At 49.1% G+C, this 24972-nt stretch overlaps 9 protein-coding genes across 9 annotated transcripts; 3 read left to right on the top strand and 6 right to left on the bottom strand.

The window, feature by feature from the left end:
• Window positions 1-1147: 1147 nt before the first annotated feature.
• F4807DRAFT_421951 (TIP49-domain-containing protein) lies at window positions 1148-3289 on the top strand. Its single transcript, XM_047997624.1, has 3 exons — window positions 1148-1310; window positions 1400-1626; window positions 1689-3289. The coding sequence occupies exons 1-3, from the start codon at window positions 1302-1304 to the stop codon at window positions 2866-2868; spliced, it is 1416 nt and encodes a 471-aa protein (XP_047855112.1). The 5' UTR covers window positions 1148-1301; the 3' UTR covers window positions 2869-3289.
• F4807DRAFT_421952 (glyceraldehyde-3-phosphate dehydrogenase) lies at window positions 3266-5131 on the bottom strand. The gene is made up of 3 exons (XM_047997625.1): window positions 4913-5131; window positions 3699-4519; window positions 3266-3639 (listed from the first exon to the last, which is right to left on the bottom strand). Exons 2-3 carry the CDS (start codon window positions 4507-4509, stop codon window positions 3437-3439), a joined length of 1014 nt encoding a protein of 337 aa, XP_047855113.1. The 5' UTR covers window positions 4510-4519; window positions 4913-5131; the 3' UTR covers window positions 3266-3436.
• A 2700-nt stretch (window positions 5132-7831) lies between these two features.
• On the bottom strand, window positions 7832-12061 carry F4807DRAFT_421960 (uncharacterized protein). Its single transcript, XM_047997626.1, has 3 exons — window positions 11080-12061; window positions 9056-11032; window positions 7832-9002 (listed from the first exon to the last, which is right to left on the bottom strand). Exons 1-3 carry the CDS (start codon window positions 11663-11665, stop codon window positions 8080-8082), a joined length of 3486 nt encoding a protein of 1161 aa, XP_047855114.1. The 5' UTR covers window positions 11666-12061; the 3' UTR covers window positions 7832-8079.
• A 2305-nt stretch (window positions 12062-14366) lies between these two features.
• On the top strand, window positions 14367-15533 carry F4807DRAFT_459437 (uncharacterized protein; the record flags this gene model as incomplete). Its single annotated transcript, XM_048001360.1, has 2 exons — window positions 14367-14554; window positions 14636-15533. 2 exons carry the CDS (start codon window positions 14367-14369, stop codon window positions 15531-15533), a joined length of 1086 nt encoding a protein of 361 aa, XP_047855115.1.
• A 113-nt stretch (window positions 15534-15646) lies between these two features.
• F4807DRAFT_421971 (NAD(P)-binding protein) lies at window positions 15647-16795 on the bottom strand. The gene is made up of 2 exons (XM_047997627.1): window positions 16539-16795; window positions 15647-16430 (listed from the first exon to the last, which is right to left on the bottom strand). Exons 1-2 carry the CDS (start codon window positions 16608-16610, stop codon window positions 15816-15818), a joined length of 687 nt encoding a protein of 228 aa, XP_047855116.1. The 5' UTR covers window positions 16611-16795; the 3' UTR covers window positions 15647-15815.
• A 268-nt stretch (window positions 16796-17063) lies between these two features.
• F4807DRAFT_459439 (GroES-like protein) lies at window positions 17064-18631 on the bottom strand (the record flags this gene model as incomplete). Its single annotated transcript, XM_048001361.1, has 9 exons — window positions 17064-17248; window positions 17301-17438; window positions 17491-17657; window positions 17711-17886; window positions 17949-18036; window positions 18096-18171; window positions 18232-18331; window positions 18394-18475; window positions 18597-18631. 9 exons carry the CDS (start codon window positions 18629-18631, stop codon window positions 17064-17066), a joined length of 1047 nt encoding a protein of 348 aa, XP_047855117.1.
• Window positions 18632-20918: 2287 nt separating this feature from the next.
• On the bottom strand, window positions 20919-21556 carry F4807DRAFT_459440 (uncharacterized protein; the record flags this gene model as incomplete). The annotated part of the gene is made up of 3 exons (XM_048001362.1): window positions 20919-20961; window positions 21024-21451; window positions 21518-21556. 3 exons carry the CDS (start codon window positions 21554-21556, stop codon window positions 20919-20921), a joined length of 510 nt encoding a protein of 169 aa, XP_047855118.1.
• On the top strand, window positions 21480-23520 carry F4807DRAFT_53213 (telomere stability and silencing-domain-containing protein). The gene is made up of 2 exons (XM_048003167.1): window positions 21480-21800; window positions 21859-23520. Exons 1-2 carry the CDS (start codon window positions 21723-21725, stop codon window positions 22879-22881), a joined length of 1101 nt encoding a protein of 366 aa, XP_047855119.1. The 5' UTR covers window positions 21480-21722; the 3' UTR covers window positions 22882-23520.
• Window positions 23490-24906, bottom strand: F4807DRAFT_421983 (uncharacterized protein; the record flags this gene model as incomplete). The annotated part of the gene is made up of 1 exon (XM_047997628.1): window positions 23490-24906. A coding segment is annotated over exon 1 (634 nt), but the record flags the coding sequence as incomplete, so codon positions are not given.
• Between the last annotated feature and the right edge of the window lie 66 nt (window positions 24907-24972).

A 24972-nucleotide genomic window follows, 5' to 3' on the forward strand; every position in this document is an offset into this window, starting at 1 on the left:
TGAAGAATTAGTCTTGAATGTTTGATTTAATAATTGATTAAGAGATGAGTAGGTGAGTGTAAATTGGGGTGGTGGGTGAGTTGATATAAAATAGTTGGTAGTAACCGGGACCCTTAGTGGAATTAGCGTTTAGTATTCGGTGTGTGCGTTATGGACTCGACCGTTTCAAGATAAACCCTGCAGTTAGCGACTGACTTGGCACTTCAAGCACTAGGTAGGAGCGTTATGTTTAATCCATCCATTGAGAAAGAAGGTATGGTTAAGATAAGAAGAGATGGAAAGAGCGCGATGGTAAACGACCGAGTATTTTATGTTGTTCTTTCCTCCTATCAGGTTTTTATGTATCGTAACTTAAGGCAAATATGGGTCATGAAACACAAGAGTTGTATGCATCCACATGTCTAAGGTGGATACTTGCTTCCAAACGAACGACAACTGATATTCACTTAGAAAGGACGATATAAGAACAAGAAGGTAGATATGTCGGAATACATGTGCATCAAAGACTGTCGCCGTGGAAAGAAAATACAGGTCGACATTATCATGTTTAAAATCGAAAGAGCTTTGAAGCGCTTATTTAGTGGGCAGGTTGCCCCGGGATGCGAGTACGGGTTCTACACGCGACGAAACGTGACAGACTGGCAGATTAAAAGTGGCGAACAAGCGGGAAAATTATATGTAATTTAAAATTGCTTTTTTAAAACGCGTTTACCCTAGGATTTGGTATTTCAGCTCGATGACCATGCATATAACATATTATACTTGAATAACGAAGTCCGATGCACGAGTGGGGTCAGGCACGGATCAGGTATCATTGCATCAATTATTATGTAGCGTATAACTTGATACTCCAATCAGAAAACATTTTCAGTTTTAGGGTGGTCTGAATAGTCTTAATTGATTGGATTTACTCACCGCTTAGAAGCCACTCGAAGCGCCAGTTCCTTGGGAAAAAAATCCCATAGGAGGAAGCTGTGATCAACCGTTTTTTGAGCCACACGCCACATGCCACGCAAGCCACTTATACGTACATGCATCCATGTAAGGGAATGCCAAGAGTTCCGATAAGAAAGTGATAAGGAAAGTACGTACCTCGTCCGCGCATGCAACCTTGTAGCGCGTTCAATTTTCTAAAGCTAGGATTCGCTGTTGCTCTTAGAAGCTCTATTCAAAAAATCCAACCAGCAAGGCTGACAAAAAGGGACAACACCGAAAAAGGATAACGTTGGAAACCACAACGCGAAAAGGGAGACAACGAGCTGTGAAATACTTACGCCAAAGAATTGAACTGATTTTCTACCATGGCTGCTGTAAGTACCCGACTTTTAAGGAATTGCTGGTCTACAAAGTGCAAGAAAGGGAAGCTCCAGAAGCTAATCAACATCGCCTAACAATGCAGGCCGTCGTGACCGTCGGCGAGACCAAAGAGCTGCGAGGCCTCAACCTCATCGCCGCACATTCGCACATCCGAGGCCTAGGCGTAGATGCCGACACGTTAGAGCCTCGTACGGCGTCGCAGGGCCTCGTCGGCCAGGAGAAGGCGCGAAAAGCAGCGGCGGTGATATTAGAGATGATCAAAGTTGGCAAGATCGCAGGTAGAGCTGTTCTCATTGCCGGGCCACCGAGGTAAGTCAAGCTAGCTACACATGCGTGCTACCTTCATCGCTCATCACGCAATCGCTACACAGCACCGGCAAGACGGCCATAGCCATGGGCATGGCGCAATCGCTCGGCCCCGACGTGCCCTTTACGACGCTCGCCTCGTCGGAGATCTTCTCGCTCGAGATGTCCAAGACGGAAGCGCTGACGCAGGCCTTCCGCAAGTCGATCGGCGTGCGCATCAAGGAGGAGTCGGAGATCATGGAAGGCGAGGTGGTCGAGATCCAGATCGACCGCAGCGTGACGGGCGGCGCCAAGCAAGGCAAGCTGACCATCAAGACGACCGATATGGAGGCCGTCTACGACATGGGCGCCAAGATGATCGACGCCATGACCAAGGAGCGCGTCATGGCCGGCGACATCATCAGCATCGACAAGGGCTCCGGCAAGATCACCAAGCTCGGCCGCAGCTACGCCCGCAGCCGCGACTACGACGCCATGGGCGTCGACACCAAGTTCCTGCAGTGCCCCGACGGCGAACTCCAGAAACGCAAGGAGGTCGTGCACACCGTCACCCTGCACGAGATCGACGTCATCAACTCGCGGACGCAAGGCTTCCTCGCCCTCTTCAGCGGCGACACCGGCGAGATCCGCAGCGAGATCCGGGACCAGATCGACACCAAGGTCGGGGAGTGGAAGGAGGAAGGCAAGGCCGAGATCGTTCCCGGCGTGCTCTTCATCGACGAGGTGCACATGCTGGACATCGAGTGCTTCAGCTACATCAACCGCGCGCTCGAGGTGGACCTGGCCCCCATCGTCATCATGGCGAGCAACCGCGGCCACGCCAAGATCCGCGGCACCGACTACCGGTCGCCGCACGGCCTGCCGCTCGACTTCCTCGACCGCGTCGTCATCATCCAGACGCAGACTTACTCGCCCGACGAGATCCGCCAGATCCTGACCCTGCGCGCCACGGAAGAAGAGATCGACGTGTCCGCCGACGCCCTCGCCCTCCTCACCAAGATCGGCCAGGAGGCCGGCCTCCGCTACGCCAGCAACCTGATCACCACCTCGCAGCTCGTCTCCGCCAAGCGCCGCTCCAAGCAGGTCTCCGTCGACGACGTCCAGCGCAGCTTCAAGCTCTTCTACGACCCCGCCCGCTCCGTCGCCTTCGTCAACCAGTCCGAGAAGCGCCTCATCGGCAACGACGGCGCCGTCGACTTCGCCATCACCAACGGCGGCCACGGTGACGCCATGGAGATAAGCTGAATTTGTGGGCGTTGAACGACGATCATTGTTTGGGTTTGGTTTAGAAAGCCAGCCTTCCCCTTTTTTCTTCTTCTCGATGGCGTTGGGATGGGGTACCAAAAACCAGGTAACGAGGTAGCTTAGGCGAAAAAGAGAGAGATCAGACAAGCTACCGCTACTTACTCCTTACTACTGGACGAGTAATTTACGAGATAGAAGAGTGTATCATAGTTACATCGGCGTAAGCGGAATTGCAATAACGAGTTCTACGTTTCGACCTCTGCCTCAGATATATGCAAGCCAGACGTACAGATGTAATGAAGACTGGACAACGTATCAACATCTGAAATGCCTAAATAGCCATTGTGACATTATAGGACATGACCAATCACATAACCAAACAAGAGCCAACGAAGAGCATAGATATTTTTTTTGTATTCTTTCTTTACGAGTACTACTTGTGTCATACAGCCCAAACCAGAGCCCAGCCATGTTCCTCAGCCTGTATTTCAATGATTCAATGAAAGCCGCCCGCACATTTTGACGCCGCCAGAGCTTTCATTCATTAAAGTCTAAGTAGTTCGGTAATTTACTTGCCGGCATCAACCTTGGCAATATAGGAGAGGAGGTCAAGGACACGTCGGCTGTATCCCCACTCGTTGTCGTACCAGCTGACGAGCTTGACGAAGTTCTTGTTCAAGGAGATACCAGCCTTGGCATCAAAGATGGAAGAGTTGGTGTTGCCGTTCAAGTCGCTAGAGACAACATCGTCCTCGGTGTAGGCGAGGATTCCTATGAAATGTCAATGCCTAGTTCATACTTCCAGTTCATTGATTTATAATTGAACTCACCGTTGAGGGGGCCGTCAGCGGCCTCCTTGATGGCCTCCTTGATCTCATCGTAGCTAGCAGCCTTCTCGATACGGATGGTCAAGTCGACAACGGAGACGTTGGAGGTAGGAACACGCATGGACATTCCAGTGAGCTTGCCGTTAAGGTCGGGGATGACCTTGCCGACGGCCTTGGCGGCACCGGTGCTGCTGGGAATGATGTTCTGAGCAGCGGTACGGCCACCTCGCCAGTCCTTGTTGGAGGGACCGTCGACAGTCTTTTGTGTGGCAGTGTAGGAGTGGACAGTGGTCATGAGACCCTCAATGATGGTGAACTTGTCGTGGATGACCTTGGCAAGGGGAGCAAGGCAGTTGGTTGTGCAGGAAGCGTTGGAGATAACGTCGGCCTTGCCGTCGTAGGTCTTCTCGTTGACACCCATCACGTACATGGGGGCATCAGCAGAAGGGGCGGAGATGACGACCTTCTTGGCACCACCCTTCAAGTGAGCCGCGGCCTTGTCGGTGGTGGTGAACACACCAGTCGACTCGACGATGTACTCAGCACCAGTCTCGCTCCAAGGGATCTCATCGGGGTTACGCTTTTGGTAGAACATGACCTTCTTGTCGTTGACAATGAGACCATCGCTGTCGTAGGAGACGGTTCCCTTGAAGTTGCCGTGGGTAGAGTCATACTTCAGCATGTATTCAGCGTAGTGAGTCTCGATGAAGGGATCGTTGACAGCAACGACCTCAATGTCATCGTGCTCGACAGCATTGCGGAAGACGATACGGCCGATACGGCCAAATCCGTTGATGCCAACCTTGACGACCATTTTATCTTATCTAAGTTTTATGAGAATTATGTTAGCAAGAATTTGTATTTCCTAGTAAATGAAGTATAAAGTATAATGTCCGATGTAGATGAAAGATGCAGGTTTGAGTGAAGCTTTGGGAGATGCCGGAGAAGAGGTATTTCTATTCAGCAGATTGCATGAACCACGGCCTTTCCGCGGTCATGGGAAGTGAATCGCCACTATTAAAAATAGCAAATTCGAAATCCCGTCTCATCTCGGTCCTAATGCTGAGTAAAAAGACTCCGTGCCCAAACAAAGCCAAGCGATCCAGGTTGGCGGGGCAAGAAACGAGAGCTCGTCGATGTGACGATGTTTCCCCCATGTAACAATGCAATGGCGGGGTAGACAATTGAGCTGTTGAGAGGGGTGAGCTAGCTCTTACCTGGTTCAAGTGTGAAGATGGAATTCGTTTAATAGGACTCTGGTAGTATCTCGAGGTTTGATCAAGGAAAGATCACTCGAGAGAATTGGAGGGACAAGTAGGTAAGATTAAATACAATGTTGTTGAGAGGAAGAGAGGGAATTTGGAGGGGTAAGAGGTTGATGATGGCATATGAGCGACTAAATATAAACGGTTGAGAGACAAATACCAAGAAAAAATTATGATGCAGCTAGGCGGATGGGTAGGTGGGGTGCTCATCCCTCCTACGGAATTGGCCCCCTACAGCTCCTGCCCAGGGCGATTCTTGGAGGGGTAAAAGCAACTTCCAAGGTTCTTTTCGGGGAATTCCTACTGTACAAACTGCTAAGCGGTACTTGATAGTTACATCCACCATTGCCCCGCCGAGATCTAGAGAGGTACAAACAAAATCACGTCTAATATCAGATGTTTCTCCCAAATATGACGCGTTAACTTATATGGCGAGAGACATGAGCTGACTTCAGGAAATCAAACGAGGCGAGAAGACAATCACAAGATAAAAGTATTAAAATGATATAATATATGACGAACCTAGTCAACTATGATGATTCTTTTTTTCTTAATTTTTTATGATTGCTTTCTTCTTCTATGATGTTCTAATTAATGGTCTAGAATAGGTACCCGTAACGGCCGGACTACACGGACAAAAAGCTTCGAGCTGTATAGAAAGTACCGGTCTCGTAACTCCGGCGAGCTCCTAAGACAGTGCGTATTACGGGCTCCGTTGACATCACACAGACCCAATTCAGTGTTCATCATATTCTTGTCAGTCTCAACCCTTATCAATGAAATGCGTCTCATGAAAAATAACTCAACTCATAAGGAAGTTTTCATTATATTCCTCAGACTGAAGATCTCAGGTTTCGTTTCGAAAGGCCTCAGGCAGTTTCAAACGATCTTCAGCAGCCATGTATATTCGAAGTCACTCCCATACAGCCGAGGAATTCTTTATCACTGTGCAGAACGAAAATGGCACGAATGTCTAACGGGTTCTCGGTCATGGTACGGGACACAATTCACGATTCTATCCGATCTAGCTCGGCTCTCATAATGTGCCCAATTGGCTAGGACGGGAAAGTTGGAATCGTCTTTCTCGCAATTCCCATCTTGAATATTTCAAGTTGGGAAGATTCCAATCTGCCTCAAAAGTCTTAGCATAGGATATGGATGGCGATCCACTAACTTCTGCGGCGGGCGGCTCCCCGTCTCAGCTTACACATGCCACATGCGGGCAAAACAAAGTCTCAACTTTTTAGTTCAGGGTTGCCTTCAGGGTCCCCCATTACCTGCATCTAAAGACCGCAAGGTACCGGAGTTTGAAAGCAACATACTCCGTAAGGAGTGCCGAGACAATCCATCCAGTCGTCTCCGCCGCCCATAAATTGCTATCAATGCTCACCATTCAGCTTCTGCTGATTATCACGCCCTTTCTCCTGACTCGTGAGTCAAGAACGATTCCCATCCTACCAATCCGACATCGCATGCGTGACAATAACCTTCGACCTGGCCGGCCAGCCAATGTGGACGAGCAAGGGATCAACGTGCCAATAAAGCATACGCAAGCCCTAAGATGCCAGTAAGCAAAGCAAAGCTTACGAGCATACCTCCACTTGTCAATAAGCTTAGAAATCTTTTTTATCGAGGTCGTGACCGGTCGTTGGCAGCGCCACACAAGGCTGGGAGAATAGGCCCGAACGTTGGCTTGATCTTGTCCACGGACCACGGCAACCTCCATGTTACCCAAGGCTAGCTACTAACCTAGAGCAGTAGTGGCGATCTTCCTCGCGCCGCTTAACTGCTTTATACTCTGCATTGTGCCACTGTCTAAACCAACTCAGTTTCGGGTGGAAATCTAACTTCTTCTAGGCCTTCGACCTCGGAAATTTCGTGGGTCTTGACCCCGCGACCTGCGCCAATCATACTCTATATTGAGTCTTTCAATTATAAGTCGGATCTGTATACTCGAGACAACCAACAAGGTGTTACATGATCCAACAACGAATAGATCTCAGTCAATTGTACGGCCGAGTAGTCCTTCAAAGAGATTGGTCTACATAAAGCGCAACAAGGCAAGCGAAATATATCTACTGCTCCGGTTCGCTGATTCTGTTCCATGGAGCCTTTCTTAGCGCAGATAATATCGAATAGGGGAGATGCCGTAATATTAGTGTGGAAATAAAGGTAGTATACTCCCACACTATGCTATTAATGCATATATCCATGTCGTTTACAACCTATACATTTCATGTGACAGCCCTGAAGTTGATATAAGGAGTTATGGCCCATTATTGAACTGTGATCGATTGTGGGGGGTTGAAGAATAAGGACTTCACCGCTACGAGCGCCACGTAGATACAACGTTGCCGAGTCGAGAAGTTAGCCGCATTATAGCAATTGTACCAACACAATAGCCTTATGGCTTTTGGTAACACGTCGAGCATGTTATGTTAAAACAATATGTAAATGACGCCGAGGAACAAGCACCAGACATTCAAACATAATATATGGTTCGGCTAAGATCTTTGGAATTAAGACAATATCCTTTCTATATAATAAGTGCTTTATACTACTCTCCAAAAGGGCCAGAGTTTCAATTTTGTATTTAAACTAGTTACTTTCATCACTTAGTTGTAACGACAATTGATAACATCATACCATCTTCTTGATAGCTATCTTTCATAACTTTGATCTATTTAGGACGAAAAGAGGTATGAAGGGGCAGTATTTCATAGTCAATAGTCAACCCCTGAGCGGTGGGGGGATTACTTAGAGTATAGCAAGACCCCAGTGGAATTACGTCCCTTAGGAACTCAGAAGACGATATCATGAATTGAGATTGAAAATAATATATATCATCAGTCACTCCAGTGCAGTCAAATATCAGTCTCAGTCTCATTCGTCATTCAGTATGCTTGTCCTATATTGTACTAATACAGCTAGTTGGGTATAATCTCTGAACGCCACTTCAGCTACAAGTTTTCTCGCCCAAGGGAAGTACTGCCATCCAAGAACCGTATTGGTCATAACAAAAGGAGTCTCAATGTCAATCCGTAGGTCTCCGGCAAGTCATGTCTTGGTGATCATGCTAAGTCCGTAAACGCCAATACAATGCTGGCATGAACCCATCTTCATTTGAGTCCAAATCCCTCGCTCTCGTTTACCGCCCGCCACAAACATTGTTCCAATCTCGCCCTCGAGGCATAGCGATACAAGGACAGAATATTGAAGCAGGTCCTCGCAGAAGGGAAGCGCCCTTCGTCTTCACCCAGGAGGTTGATCCTAATGACGAGAGACGTCGCACCCATGGCAGGAATACGGTCACTGCTAGTTATGAAAGATAACAACCGGCGCTGATCCGCAGGTGAAGCTCTTTCAAAGGCGTCCCAGAACCACTGCACTATCGGCTCTCTCCTAGGGTTTACATTCTTAGGCCAGCCTGTATAAACGGCAACTCCCCGCAACGAAGCAATATCTAGCGGCTCGTCTGAACCGCGGACGAGGAGCTCAATCTCCTCTGGTCTGAAGAGCGTCAAGGCATTACCCGCACATACGGTAAAGAAACCTCGCTTGAAAGGTTCGAATTGTCGGCTAACCGAAGTGTCGAGTAAATATCTGACATAAAGGTCAACATATTCCCGTCGATTGGAATTTGTCACCATCTTCGTCTCGCCTCCTGGGCAAAGGGGCACTCGAATTCTAGTGCCATACTTTTCGACTTCAATCACGAAGTCAAGACAAAATGTAGATTGTACGTCTCCCTCAAAATCTAATAGTTGCCGAAGTCCCTTTGCAAGGACTGGGCGGAATTCGGCTAGGTCGTCTAATGTATAGTTCATTGTCGGGCGTGAATGTGCAGGTGCGCCGATGGCGGGAGGAGGGGCAGACGCCAGCAATTTTCGAAAAGCGAAAGGGGGGAAGGCGACGTCTAGTATCGTTGAGTTATATATGGCCAGCCCAAGCAATACTCCAACCAAGAAATATTGGTCAGACGTTTCGAAAGTATTAGGGTTGAAGTAACAAAAACGCGAATCTTCGTCATAAACAAAGAGCCCTAAAACGGCTAGGTTAGATATCATCTTACAACAGAGTGAGCAAGGCACTTACCGTGGTCTGGATTGAACACTTCTCTGACGAGAAGGAGAAACCATTCCTTCCGAAGCCCCCCACCATCGACGCCTTCCTCTCCTTGAAATTCTATACGCAGACCTTTTTTGATATCCTCACTACCACTACCGACGACTTCACTCACTTTCTTGAGACTATCCTCAACCAGGCAATCTCGACGGATACTAAGAACAAGGTATTGCGCATAGTTTTTGTGCGTCAAAATGCTGTCGAAGAATGCCTCTCTCGCTTTTCCAGCCATCTGTCGTTTGGCATCAAACTCCAAAATCTGTATCTTTGCCCAGATACTGAGAAAGAATGGATATTGGCAAAAAGCGAACCTGCCCCTTTTCGATTCCCATAGCTCAAAATCGGCTTTGAAGTCTAAACAGTCGACTAGAGAATTGTAAAAGTCGCTCGTTGACAGTAGATGACCGTGACCACGTCCATCGGGTCTATTATGTCGAACATAGGTCAAGTTGTTGGCAGAAAATAGGAGTGCCATAACCTTCGCAGCAGCTCTAATTTGCCAGTCGTCTGTATATGCCGCGCGCTTTGGTTCGATAGGTTGCTTCTGCTTCTTGTTTTTCGATGCTTCCAAAGCAGCGTGCAGCGTTGCCGGTGTGTTTCCGGAACGGGTATTGGACATTTGTGGGATCAATCCACCGGTCACATCAATTTGTGGCTCTACTTTCTTTTCGCTCTGCCGAGTTAATCGATAGGTAATGAAACCACTGATGAGATCCTTAATTTGAACAAAGAGGTGCTCAGGCAATCTCGAGAGCCATGTCACCAAATGGTGATGGCACTGCTCTGAGGAATTCGCTAGCAGACCGAGGATTCGTTTGATGATCCCAGAGTGTCGCCCAGGAGGTGATTTAGCCAGTTGTTCTGGGTCTTGTTCTGTAGCGGGGCCTTTTCCCTTGCTCGGACGCTGGTATTGACCAGTATACGACTTGGATCCTGGAGCGAGGAGAGGATTGGCCAACATTAAGAGCAAGAAGCGAACAGCCTGAGGCTCAATCATTAATCGTCCAGGACGCTTCAAAAGCGTTTCCGTACACTTCAGGAGTACCCGCTGAATATGATCTTGAGCCGTAATGATGAAGGCCTCGAACTGCTGGACCCTCGCGTCTCCCAATTTCTGAGATGGATCAAGTTGTACCATCTCGGCATATACTTCCGGCCATAACTCAGCGGCGTTGATGATTGTATGATACCATTCAATAACCACACCCCAATCGATCCGAGGAGATCTACTTGTTACAATTGAAGGTACACTCTCTTTCCGCCGATGGGAGCTTTTCGGAGGTATAACTTCTTCTTGGCTCCCAGTCCACCACGTGCCATTCTCCGCAAAGTCGCCTAGAAGTAGAAGTTTGGCGTCGAGTTCTGATATGGCAGGTTCGTCACGAACCGGTTCCTTCCTGTTTACCACAACTCGCTTCTTGACAGCCTCAGGGGGAAGCCTCGAATTAGCGCTCATGTGTCGGGTCACAAACGAATTATTAACACATGCATGGGAACTGAAGCAAGAAATAAGATACTCTTCCAGTCTCTTGAAAACCCTCTTAGGCTCCAATTCCGAGACCGTGACAGGTGGATTAGGGGTACGCCCACCAACTTGATTAGCAAGAGGAAATGTTGTACTCCTGGTATCAGGGTAAGAGGTTGAGTACGATCTAGCCGTAGATGCAGTACTATTCAACGGGTTTGGCTCAATGTTTAGCCCGGCGGGATCATCGAATGCAGCATTGTAGATATAACTCGGCGGACTAGCAGCTGAGCCGGGTGAACTGTGCTGTTTGCTCGGAGATTCGTTCCGTGCGAAGTACTCATTAGATGGCCTAGACGAGGCTCTGCCGGGCCAATTTTCAGCGAACTCTGGGTCAGGATGCGTCGACATCCAAGACTGCAACGCCAAAAGCAGGCATTGTTTGATAATATGCTTCGTGCGGTCAAGTGATATGGAGTTTACTACGGTGGTAAGCAAAGGCTATTTCTTAGGATAAAAGAGAACATACGAGGCTGTTGAAGCGGCCGCGAGGGCCCAGGTTCAGCCCCATTCGACGGAACTGAGCCACTGGCATTAGGCTGCATACCACCATAGACGGCAGCAGAATCGTGTGGTTTGAGATCATTTATCGTCAAGCAGATGGTACATCGGAAGACATGGAGTTCCTTAGGCCATCTAACCAAACTAGCACATGTCATGCAATTTCCGGTCGAGAAATCGGCTGGCCCGCGTGGTATCCTCCTAGGAGCGGCATTCGGTTGCAGGTTCTGCCGTACGTTTTGCTTGGGACTCACGTCATCGGCGGAGTCATCATCTCCAAATTGATCGCCGGCTCGGTCACTTTTCTTCTTTTTACTGGAGAATAGCGAGGGGAATGGATGGCTCATTGAACGAGAGTGTTGGGCAGGACGCCTCGGCCTTGAGATAGGTATATCGTCGTCGGAACTCGAATCGATCTGGACTTCGGGAATTCGTATAGGCTCGTAGTCGGGAAGTCTCGAATTGGCCCTCGAACGGTTATGTGATCCGTTTGTTGGTGGGTTACGAAGCGCGGAGTCATATTGGCCCAGAGAAGGTCGATTAGGACGGGACATATCGTTCGTTATTACGGAAGTTGGGAAGGTTAGCAGCAAGAAGGGACATTTATCCCTTCATCTGTACGATTGCACTACCTAGGAATATCTAGGCAAAAGGAGGTAGGTACGAAAGGTCTGGCCTAAAGAAAGGTAGGGAAGTAGGAGGCTCGTGACGATTTGGATGTCACTTGAACTGTTTAACAGCAGCAATTCCTACCCACCTAAACAGATCTTGGCGGGAACCACGGCTTATTCAAGAAGGAATCAAGATCCACCAACGATCTTGCATGTACGGCCGTCAAAGAAGACATAGATAACAAAAAGCAGAAACACTGTAAAGGGAAGGACTGTGCGTAGGGCAGAGTAATATGATCTTTGAGTTTTGGAGATTGGGAGTGAACAAGTCGAAATTGCCCAAAGGCTCGTGCCGCCTTTGGAAATTACAATGGTCTACAGAAAGGAATGAGCCAACCAAAACGCTTCCCGCTTCCCGAAACTCCCTTGATTTTAGGCCTGACAGGAACCTAGCGGCTCTTGCGGAGACGGTGGGGGGAGACATGCGTTACGCTAGAACGCTACAGGGTCCACAGCGTGGTAAGATATGACGATATGTTAGCGCAGGTACCTCGCTGTAGGCGGGTGCTACGCTGACGATTCCTGTACCCCAGGGCTACCTTAGTACCCTTTTATTGGGTTCAACCAGGGAGTAACTACCGATTCAGGTAACACAAACTCAACCACATAATTTCATAAGCCTTTAAGTCACATCTTAAGTTTCTAATCAATCACATACAACATTGAATGGCGAATAAAACATTTGTTATATTGCAAAGACTAAGAACAATCTTAGTAAACCCCCTTCGTGTGTTCCTCGAAATGAGACAAGATACAGCAATATAATTACTAGTCTTAAGATCCACACATCAAGAGCAAATAGCCTACTGGGCAACAAACTGTGTATAGGCTGCAAGACACGTAAGCCCTTCAACCAAACTGCGGCATTCACGGAAGACCACTCATTGTTTACATTGTTGATCTTTGATGTGTTGTATGCGACAAATAATCGATTAGGCTATTATTGTATCTCTACTGTCTCTTCTCATCCACTCCTCTAATTCAACTCCAGTATTTAACGAGTAGCGAGTACAGACAATCAATTATTCAACACTAGAAAAACCAAGATTTTTCATGCGTGGCTATCATCCAGGAACTTCCCAATTGAAGCAATCGAAGGGAATGCCATGAAATGGAAACGACGTGAAATATGACGGCGTCCAACTCAAGCCTAGCTACCGTTTACTCGTCCTCTCACTGGAGAAGGGCCACCATGAGGCTACTGCACAAACTTCAACATATGGATCTTATTGACGGGACATCAGACGGCGTGAGGAGGATATTTCTCTCTCACGAGTGATGTCCGAATAGAGCTTATCTATCAAAGCATCTTCCAGAGGTTTATCGCCATTCGTTTCCAAGTTGATCGGAACTGCGTTTCGCAAAGTAGAAGCACATCTAATGATTGGAATCAAAACAGACGACCAGCTCAAAAATAGGCTTTACAGAAAGGGTAGATGTTCACTAGGTATCTTCTTCCGCTGCCACGTCGTATTCCCCATAATATCTGGCGCTTACTACAGTCGTGTTAGATGTAGTCCATTGTAGGGGATCGTGATGCCATGTACGGCCGTATAGGGGAGATGATGGCATTCAATAGATACCTTACTACGCTTGCCTTAAGGCCAGTTGGCATTATGAGTACCTGCCGGTGGTTTTGTCAACTACAATTCGTTGACCGGTAGGTGGTCAGTACTGGCTTCCAAATACAGCAATTTGATGTAGCGATTTAATATAGTCAGGGGATTGTGCTTTCATACATGGTAGGTAAGGCACCCCATTCCAAGCGGATGAGAAGATGTCAACTTGACACTTCCTAGATTATATTCGCTTTTATATGGTGAGCTCAGGTTCAAACAACTTAATATTAAAATGCAACCGGCCCTTATGTTCCTATCATTGAGTACTTGTACCATTAGCCGTCCTAAGTCAAGCTTACTTGAAAAAGGAGTAAATTTCCCCTAATGTCTTAGCGACAGAGCCCCTTTTCAATAACTTAAGGAAAAGCATCTCGAGATATCTAGCTAATCTATTCAAAAAGGTCTATCCCTAAGTTCCAACAGAAGGCTATATAAAGAGACGGTCTAGCCTGATTCCCAGGAGCTTTGTAAGGCGAAGGCAAGGTTATCAGTCGACGATTTGACAAGCCTTGACAAGTTACCTTTATCGCTACAATGAGAAAGCCAATTCTATGTAATGGTATGAAGACAACTCATCATTTTTGTGTGAGGACAATACCGCTCTTTTATGAGGGATGATGGCTTTATCATCTGTTCTGTGCAGTATCCATTCGGACGGCTTCATCCCTCAACGTGTGAAACGACCATGACCAGTATGGCCCAACAGATTCATATCTACGAATCTCCTCGACGTGATTCCCTTCACCGTCACGGCAGCAATCCAGTCAAAGTTTGCAAGAGTCACACTCACCATGGGATGCGCCCAACCACGCAGCATTTTGTGCGCAGCACAATCACCAAACCCGAACCCAAACACGCCTTTTCTTCCCTTCATTGGCCTTCCTTTCAAACCACCACCATTCACGCATGAGTAACAGTGCCAAGTTTGAACCCAGCCAAAAAAAAAAAAAGAGCCCTCTCCCAAAATGCCCAAAGGGGCCGTCAGTGGCTGGGTTCTTGGAAAGATTGCTTCGGTCATGGATTTCAGCTTCCAAGGTATCCTCGAGCAGCATACGCAACACATGGAGATCGGATTTAACTACGTCTTCGAGGCTATCCTCAAACATAGCAAGCTGGACATCACCCTGATCCGTATCAGCAATGTAACCGAAGCGTAAGTTTTTCTCTTCCGTACCCCTAATCTCCCTAACCTTCCTTCCCCCTTTCCCGCCATCATTAACCCGAAAAAACATAGATCCTTCCACGTCTCCCTCGAAGCCCGCGCCACTAACACCGGCCCGGCCAAAGCCACTCTCGCGCCCATGACCATCGACCTCTGCGGGCCCGCAGGCCGCTTCGGCACCATCACCTTACCAGAATTCCACACCATGCCGGGCGGCGCGTACATCGCGATCCAGAACCAGTTCGTAGCCATCACCGACAAGGCCGCGCTCCTATCCTTCGTGCGCGAAGTCCTGAGCTCCAAGAGCGCGACCCTCTCGCTCAAGAACGGGCAGGGCGCTGTCACCGTCGCCGCCTTCGGCATCGGCCCGCGCTCGCTGCCGTACGAGCGCGACGTCCCCGTCCCGGGAATGGCGCTGACTTCCGTCGCCGTCAAGCGCGCCTCTACCACCGCGCGCCCCAGCACATCCAGCAGCCTCAGCGCCTTCGGCGCCGCGCTTTCTTCGGGAAGCACGACCCTGACCGTGACCTTCCACGTCAAGAACCCGAGCCCGGTCGAGCTATCCTTCTCCATCTGCGAGTTTGAGATCCGCAGCAACTCTCACGACGACCGCGCGGATTCCAACGACTCCGACCACGACGGTGGTGGAGGCGGAGATGAAGGAGTGGTAATAGCCGCGCTCAAAGGCCGCCTCGACATGCGATCTAAGGACTTCGATGTCACGCTATACGGCGTCGCGGACAAGCGCGCCGCGGCGCTAGGCCTCGCGGAGGGCAAGGCCAGATTGGTCGGCAAGCGATGCGCGGGCGCCGGCTGGTGCGACGAGGCCGTCAAGGGGATCGACGTGCCGATCGCGGGCGTCTGGAAGCTGCGCAAGGAGCTCGGCCTCACGTACGAGGAGCCGAAGCCCGAGTCGCCCAAGGTGTTCCGCTGGCGAGGACGGTGGTTCATGAAGGGCAGCCAGGTCTGAGGCATCGGCAGTTTGGGGGGTCTTGAAGAAATGGAAAAAAGGGGGAGGGGGATACGTTTAGGGGGTTATCAAGGAGTTTTGTGGAGTTTTAGGACGTCGGGCTACGTTAGGAATTGGGACAGATTTGTTTTGCCCTATTCGAATACTCAGAAATATCCAGGTAGTTTCGTTGACAGGTCGCCATCAGAGGCTTCCACTAAGTAATGAAAAAAGAAATCCCCCCTTAACTATGCCTACTAATCTCCCAAAATTGCAATTTATTCCCCGCAGTTTACCTATAACCTACCACTCCAACTCATAATCATCCCTATGCCAAAACCTCCCCGTCTCCTCCAGCCCCTTGTTCTCCAGTACCCCGTGCAACTTCTCCGCCACCTCCTCCGGCCCCGCCGCGCTCTCGATCCCGTCCATCCCAGCCGTCATCCCCGTCCTCGTGATCCCGGGATGCATGATCACGACCGTAACCCCCTTACCCCTCAGATCAACCGCCAGGCTCTTGAAGATAGCATTCACGGCGGCTTTGCTAGCGCGGTACGAGTACGAGCCGCCGGAGGAGTTATCCGCGATGCTCCCCATGCGGCTGGACATGACACCTAGCTTCGGGGTCTTCGAAAGGAGCAGATTCGGGAGAAGAGCCTGGGTGAGGAGTAGCGGACCGAAGGTATTCACGCCAAATACCTTCGTTAGCGTGTCGTGTGAAACAGCCGACAACGCGTCCTTATCATGGGGCACCGAGACTCCGGCGATATTCAGCAGTAAATCGAGAGACCCGAAACCGTAGTTGCTTTTAAACGCGGCGATTGAGTCGGGAGATGATACATCCACTTGTGCGGTTGCGCATCCCAGCGACTTGATGTTATCACCGACATTCACGTCGACGGCAGTGACAGAGTAGCCCTTTAGATATAGTTAGAGTGACAAAGCATTAGGTATCTATAAAACTCTAGCAGTATATCAAATACCGGAAGTAAGCCCTGAGGAAAGAGACATGTAAACGGGCGATACCTTTCGAATAAGGAGCTGGGCGAAGGCAAAGCCGATGCCCGAGTTAGCTCCCGTCACGACAGCAGTTGGCATACTGGGCTTAGGCTAAGTTGGAAGACTCGGTAGGAGGCCTGGGAAAGAATGGGGTAGGATTGATTAATATGGATGTACTTTACACCTGCATAAGTGACTGTCCCAGAAGACGGGGTCGGCCATCAAGGTCGTGGGGTCCTCGATGCTTATATAGACGACAGGATGATAGACCTGACGAATGACGTGCTCCTGACATCTCAACTAGTTACTCCGCTCGAATTCCGTATCCCCATTTGGAAGATATAGTATCTTTAATTGGCTGGTGCTAACCGTGATCTTAGGCCCCGTCGTCTACAGATCTGCATAGAAGGATGGACAAGTGGGACAACGAATCGGAAATTTTGTCTTCTATTTAAGATAGAGCCTGTTTTGACTACATTCTATCTAGCTGGTGTCCTTCACCATTGGTATCTTTATTTTTTATTTTTTGAGACACGCCCTACGACTTCTACTTTAGTCGAAAACGATGGCGGCCTTGATGGCCGATTTGTTCCGGATGCTCTCCAGAGCCTCACCCCATTGCTCAAGCTTGAAGGTCTTGTTGACAATGCCTTTAGTCTTAACCTTGCCGCTGTCTAGGTAGTCAACAGTAGCTGGGAACATGTAAGTCTCGGAGAAGGAGCCGATGATGGTAATTTCTAATTTCAATCAGTCTCAGTTCATAACAAGCATTTGTACCATCTAGCTTACCGTCACCGAAGATCTTGGATGGCGCCCAAGAGACGCGAGCAGAGTTGGGGTAGACACCGTAGCAGACAAGCTTGCCTCCTCGGCGGACATAGTTGATGGCATCTTCAAGCACCTTGGAGCTACCACTGGCCTCAACGACTGCATGTGTGTTAGTGCGATCATCACCACTAATATTTCTCTCTTCACTAACCGATGTCGAAACCATATGGGTTGTCCTTCTTGATCTGTTCCCATTGCGGAGCCGAGTTCGATCGAGAGAGAGGAACATAGAAATCGCCGGCGTCGAGGCTTTTGGCTAGTTCCATCTTGGAACCCTCAGGGGCCGCAATAGTTAATTGCGAAACACCGCTGTGCTTTCTGTTGAAAATTATTAGAAATATTCCTTGGTAAGGGTCAATTGCCATCCATACAGGAATTGTGCCATCATAAGACCGGTGGGACCAGCACCGATCAACAGAGCGTGGGAACCGGCCTTCGGGGCAATCTTTTCTAAACCATGCATGGCACAAGAGGCAGGTTCAATTAGGGTAGCGTCGACATCGCTAATGTTCTTAAGTTTAAAGAGACGGCCTTGGGTGTAGGAAGCCTACATTTCGGCAAAGCCAAATTAGCGAGTTGGATGCTATGCAAATGGTTAGGAGCGCGTACATATTCAGCGAAACCACCATCAAGTCCAAGAACACCGTGGGCCTTGAAGTCTTCACAGAGAAGTTCCTGTCCTCTTCGGCAATAGAAGCTTGTAGGTGGCAGTTAGCAATGATCTCTGGGTGAGGAACTGTATAGCATTCTACTTACCAGTGACCACAGAGCTCCGAGTTATCAGCGGCGACGCGGTCGCCCACCTCGAAGCCTTTTACGTCATCGGCAAATGCTAACGGAGATTATTAGTTTCCTACTTCACAATACACTCTACCACAATTAGGAACCCTACCAACAACTTCGCCAATGGTTTCGTGGCCAGGAATTAAGGGGAATTCAGCTATGAATTCACCCTCATGGATGTGTAAGTCGGTACCACAGACACCACAAGCCTAGAGCAATTCCACGTTATCAGAACTGTTTGTGGTCACGAAGGTAAGACGAATTGACTTACCTTGACCTTGACTAGAACATCACCGGCCCGTAGCTTAGGTAGAGGAACCTCGACGATGCTCCAATCTTCTGGCTTCTCATATCTACGAAGGTTATAGCTGTTAGTGGACTACGCACGTAAAGCAGTTTTAAGAGAGCTTAGTGAGCTTCCCCAAGTAACACGTTCTGTATTTGAGAAGCTCTAAGCAGAAAAATGGTGCTTACCGGAGAGCCTTCATGGTCTTTGGGAGTGAAGCCATATTGTTTGGTAAAGACTCTAGGTCTATCGTGTGATGAGGGGTATTGAAACAAGAGCTGTTTACAAGAGAACTCTAGCAGAATCAATGTCACGGATAAACACCTGACGGACAAAGAAGCTTAGGAGGGTGGGTGGTATGTTAAACTGACGTAGACAATTTCTTTGTAATATGGTCAGGAAGGAAGCTTGGGAGAAATACAAAATTCGGGGAGAAGGTCCTCTTATTAGGTATCATGCGGGAAGGAGAAAGGAACGAGCCCCAACCTAGTATTCACAGATTGGTGGTTCCCATGATGGGTTTGCCTGTACGAGGCAGTGGAGGGCAAAAGGAGGGGCATTAGTTCAGGCCTTCGCCGCTTCACCCCGCCATGGGCTACAAATGCGTTCACCACGCAGGTAACTTGACAAGCTAACCCCCGGCTGATTGGGTTCCAAAGCTTGACTAACCGGAAGTAGGACCCACTGGAGTATAGCTCGATAGAACAAGTACTCCGTGATGTCTTGGAGATGAGAGCGTCACTGGCCCCACTCAAATAATTTCTACTTGCAGAAGCTGGCTAGCCTGGCCGGAGACACTGCCGTTGAAAAAAATGGTCCGATAAAGGTGTGAAAGAAAACAGCCCCTCTATAATGTTGATCGGATCTAGACGTCATCCCGCTTGGCTTCTGTAGCGTCATCACGATTCTTTGCAAAAGGTTCTGTCTTAACCCTCGTCTGCCGGTAATTCGTATCTCCGTGTTGAAGACTACGGCTGCTTATACCATAGGCCAATGGCATTGGCATTATCAGATGACATGTTGAAGGCTGAATAAGTTTCAATTTCAATCTGTTGTCGGATGGCTCGGCCAGCTTTCTTAACTCAGAAAGCTCTGGGTTGTCACTTGACCCCCGCGGTTGATGACTGGATGAGGATAGAGTTCGTTGCAATGTAAGATAACCCCTCATATTAATCGACCATTGTCGAATAATATGCGTGATGGGGCTGGCGTGTTCTGGAAAGTATCCCGCCTTGTCCCGCCTTCAGTCCGATTAATTAATTAACCTCCGAAGCCATGTGTTGAAGGATTGGATATATGTAGCACCGCGTTTAGCGTTAAGTGCCTCGATGTCTTGGAAGTATCACTACACTTGTAGTTTGTTCAGTGACGAATTCTCGGGACCAAGCATGTCGCGGTCGTGTGCCAGCTAATATTTTATCTAACCACAATCCAATAGGTTGTGGTTGATGTATCATGAACACAGCCCCAATTCATTATATATCATCTGTGATATTGGAGACGATCATGGCGATACTTGAACGCACATCTGTCTACGCAGGTACACTGTATTCTAATTATTGTTAGTAATGGTTTCAGATTTGATATGCATGCGGTTCAATGTTTGGGGAAACCGTATCAATCTGCGTGTGCCGAATTAGCTGGTTCGCGGCGACTTACCTGCTTACGCAATTTATGTTTGCTCTACATATACAAGTTTCATGCCATAATTGGTCGGTGTCATATTCGGACCACTCCGGATGGCTTGGCACATCGATGTTGATCGATCGGTGGTTAAAGGATGGGACTGGCCAGAAGTCTCGCCGAATATCGAATATGAGCGAGTTAGGAAATGCTACATAGGTAGTAGTCGAAGGAGACCGCCGTTTCCGTTTTACATTAGCCAGTCTGGGGCTGGCGGATATCTCCGGCTTATAAGTCAGGTAGCAGAGCAGGTACGATACTGGAGAAACATTTATACCGATACCTACCTCCTAGACATAACCATCCGTGGATAGCGATACCTGTGGCTTCCTCATCACATACATACCTTCGATTTCAAGCCGTTTACACATAATTTGTAAATGTAGGATGTTGCCACATTCCAGGCTGGACAGGCTGGAGGGAAATAGATGGATGTGCCAAACGATCTCTTATCCAACCCCTCTACAGACCTTTAAGAAGATCAATTCTCTTCACGTCGGTAGGTTGTAGTCTTTTATCGTATAGACCATTAAAGTCTTGTCAGATTAAGTATCTGCACTCTCGATCGACCTATTTCACCAAGCCAGAAGCTGCTTCATTGGGGAAAGCGATTTTTTTCACGGCAAAAGCATGTCCATAATTCATTGATGATTCCCGAGGATTTAGCCCCCCTAATAACTCCCAACCGTGCATCCGAGGTTCCTCCCACGAGTTTCTATCACGCGAGCAGAAGCGCGACCATGCAGGTGCTCCATTCCTTAGAGTACATGTCCACGCCGGTCGTCATGTTCGTCCAAGGGATTTTCAAGGGTAGTAGAATCTCCACCCTACGAGGGGGGAGCGCCACGGCCACGACCGAATCCACCACGGCTGTAAATAGTTATGGTAAGTATGGGGATATCAAATAGGTGTAGGTTCGTTGGGTAACTCACAATTGAGGGTTGAATTCACCAGGAGCACCACCGCTCTCCTTGCCGCCCTCACCAGCATCTCGTCGTCGGTAGCCACCCTCACGGTCACCACGGTCGCCACGGTCACCTCCACGGCCGCGGCCGAATGGTCGGCGTTCGCGCTCACCCTCACCCATCATTCCTCGGGGAGGAGCGTGCGATCGCTGTTGCTTGATGTGTGTGGCGGGAACGATCTCGGCGGGGAGGTGAAGCCATTCACGGAGGTAGTCGAGACCCTCGGGGGTGAGGGTGTAGTAGTAGTATTGCCACGAGAATTGAGTCTTGACGTAGCCGCGAGAGTTCAGGGATTGAAGGGCCTTGACAACGAAGAGGTTCTTAGTGTCGATGTCGGGGTGCTTGGGAAGGTTGAAGTCCTTCTTCGCGACGAGGACGCCCTCACGGAAGAGGTACTATGCAGGAAAAAAAGGTTAGCTTGCCGATTCCTATATTTTGACGAAATTAATTAATTATCATACCTCGTGAATCTTCTTGCGGTCAGCCTTGGGAATCAGCATCTTGGCGGTTTGTTATGTTGCAAGATGTTGAACAAGGTGGGTAGACGTGATTGATTTGGGAGACGACAGGCTGATACTTTTGCGATGAATTGAAGTTAGGGAAATTCTGGTTGTGCGCAAAAACCCTATGGTGGAGCAGGAAGCGAACTAGGAATTTCGTGGGGCTATGTGGCTAGGGTGCATTTATGCACTCGTGCACGGACTCATTCAAACTTTTAAGTGTGGCTCAGAATTTAAATCTCAGGTAAGTACGATGTACCTAAATATCTAAGTACTTCGTACTGATAAGTAATCCTTGGCAGCATCTGATAAGGTCCACTTTAACCGTCCAGCCATCTAGAACGCTCAATCCGTCACCTAGGCAATTGCCATCTTTTATAAATCTTAACTCCAGACTTTTTGCCTCACAACATTTCAACGTCAACACCCGTCCGCATAGAGGCATCTCGGATTTCTCCATCTCATCGTGCGAGGTAGTAATCATGGCGCCCAAAAATATCAACGTCTTTGTTACGACCTTCTCAGGCTTAGGCCTACCTCCTACTCTATCATTCCCCGTTCCGCCGACTACTACTTTCTCCGACCTCCACGATCGCATTGAGGATCGATTACCTCAAACAGACACACGACTCATCTTGACCACTCTTTCAAACAAGCAGCTCCTCCACAGCTCTAATGAACTAATATCTAACCTCTGCAACGGCGATGATTCCTTTGTCTCTCTCCGATTATCAGTTCCGCTATGCGGTGGCAAAGGTGGTTTCGGCTCCCAGCTTCGAGCTGCTGGTGGCCGAATGTCCTCAAAGAAGAAGAAGAACCGCGGCGATGAGAACGGATCTAGCAGAAACCTCGATGGACGTCGACTGCGCACAGTCAACGAAGCTAAGGCGTTAGCCGAGTACCTGGCAATCAAGCCTGAGATGGAACAGAAGGAGAAGGAGAAGCGACGCGCACGATGGCAGCAGATCGTCGACCTTGCAGACGAGAAAGAGCACGAAATTAAGAACAGCACGAAGGGTCGCCTAGATGGCAAGTGGGTTGAGGACAAAGAAGAGGCTGCTGAGCGAACGCGCGAGGCGGTTCTAGCCGCTATGAAGGCAGGAAACTACAAGGACAACCTTCTCGGCACATCGCATGGCTCGACCTCTACAGAGTCCATGAAAGAAGACTCTTCTAGTGAGGAAGATGAATCCGAGGAGGCTAGCGACTCTAAAGCCACCAAGTCAGCGACAAAAACGACATCAAAAAAGCCAGCTTCGGGAGTATTCGCTGGTTTTGATGAAGATGATGAATTCATGAGTTCCTCGGATGAGGATGAGAAGTAGGAGGAAAGCAAATAAGACAGCACTACACCCACACTGTTAATGATACCCACGAAGACATGATTCGATAGAGGCTCATGTCTAAAACACGCACCCCCTCGAAACATCGCTTTTCCTCCATTGGATGTAATTCCAGTACGACTATCTCAGGAATTTGGCCAACGAGGGTATTTGCATACGCATCGGTTCGTAACCCCTACATTCGCAACTGTATGGAAGGAAAGGACAATTTTTGAAAGGATGAGTTCAAGTTGTGAGCTATGGGATGTTCGATGGAGGCATTCAAATTGATACGGTTCGCATGGAGTTTGGCCTTTGAGGAGGACACTACCTTGATGGGATCGCAATCGACAGACATCTTGTAGTCTTGAGTTCGTAACTAGGCTACGAAGAATATAACGTCGACATTTATGACGCAAAGGGGCCGATACTACGATCTGGCAAGGAAAGGCATACCGGAAAGGCAAGGAGACCTTAGCCAGTCTCAGTGTTAGTTCCCCCGTCTACGAAATTGCCATGTTGTCCTTGCCTTCTGTTGACTAGGGCTAGGGATGATAGGTACTTTAGGGAATGAATAAGACCAATGAACCCAAATATGAAGCAAGATTAAAGACTGATGTGACGTCTAAGTTCGTTGAATTTTACACTTTACACGTTTCGTAATGCCGCCTACTCCATGAAACCTCGGCGTCTATATCATCAGACTCGGGAATCTCGTAGATAACCGCTTATTTCACCAACCTCGCCATCTCCTCCGCGTCCTTAACCCCCATCGCACAACTAATATCCCTACACTCCTCCAAATCCGCCTTCACCCTCTCCACCTCCGCCATAACCATCCTCCACGAATCGCGCCCAAGCGGGACCCGAATCGGAATGCGCCGTCCACTCCCCACCACTGTGTAAACCCCCTCCGCGACCTCCGCCGCGCTCGCAAACCCCTCATGCATCTCCGGCGTATCCATAAACTTCAACATCCCCGTCGTCGCGCTCTGCGGGTCCTCCGCATAAGCAGGGTGTCTAGGCATCCTCCGCATATTCTCGCCCACGTACCGCGTCTTCGTACCCCCGGGCTCGACGCACGTGACGTAGATATTCCACTCCGGGCTGACCTCCTTCGCGACGCTCTCCGCGAACCCTTCTAAAGCGAACTTTGTCGCGTGGTAATACGCGTTGCCCGGCGACCCGAGGAAGCCGCCCATAGACGTCACATTCACGATAACACCCCCTATCTGTCCGGTCTTAGGGTTCACGTCCCGGAAGACGGCGAGCGCGCGCTTGGACACGTCGACGGCGCCCCAGAAATTCGTGTCCATGAGCAAGCGCGGACCCAGGTTACCGGGCGGAGAGGCTTCGGCGTCGCCCATGAGGTTGTAGCCCGCGTTGTTGACGACGACGTCCACGCGTCCGAAGCGCGCGACGGCCGCGTCGAAGGCGGATTCGACGGCGCTCGGCGAGGTGACGTCGAGCGCGACCTTGAGAACGTCGGGCGTGTCCGGGATGCCGGACGTGGCGGCGGATAGCGAGGCCGGGTTGCGGGCCGTGGCTACGACGCGCTGGGAGGCGGTCTTGTTGGCGATGTGCTGGGCAAGGGCTTGGCCGATGCCGGAGGAGCATCCGGTGACTTTTGAGCGTTAATTCAGCCCTATCCAATATGAAGCTATCTATGTGGTTAGATGGGTGACCTACTGAACCAGACTGCATTCGCTGGTAGGACGTAAGGTTTAGGGGCAGTTTCGTCCATGTTGAATAGGGCTTCTAGCAGGATAAATGTCACCGCTTAGGTACTCTAGGAGACATGCGTTTTGATACACTTAAAGTCACTATAATTCTTGTCTATTCATTTCTCTGGTCAACTCCTACGAAGAGCAGCTGTGGAGGCTTTATAACAAATCTTCTTGGTCTATATCTGAATACATCAACCCCTATCCATCCCACTATAACTTTCAAACGAAGCTAGCTTAGGAAGCAGGGCTTCGTGTCAATATGAATCATCGTTGATGAAATCCTGCTGAAAGATAGATGATGTTGGTAATTGGTGATATTGTACGACCCTTTTTCTGCACGATTCAGTTCCTTAAGCCCTAGCGCCCC

Source organism: Annulohypoxylon truncatum (assembly GCF_022578515.1).
Source record: "Annulohypoxylon truncatum strain CBS 140777 unplaced genomic scaffold F4807scaffold_12, whole genome shotgun sequence".
NCBI lineage: Eukaryota > Fungi > Ascomycota > Sordariomycetes > Xylariales > Hypoxylaceae > Annulohypoxylon > Annulohypoxylon truncatum.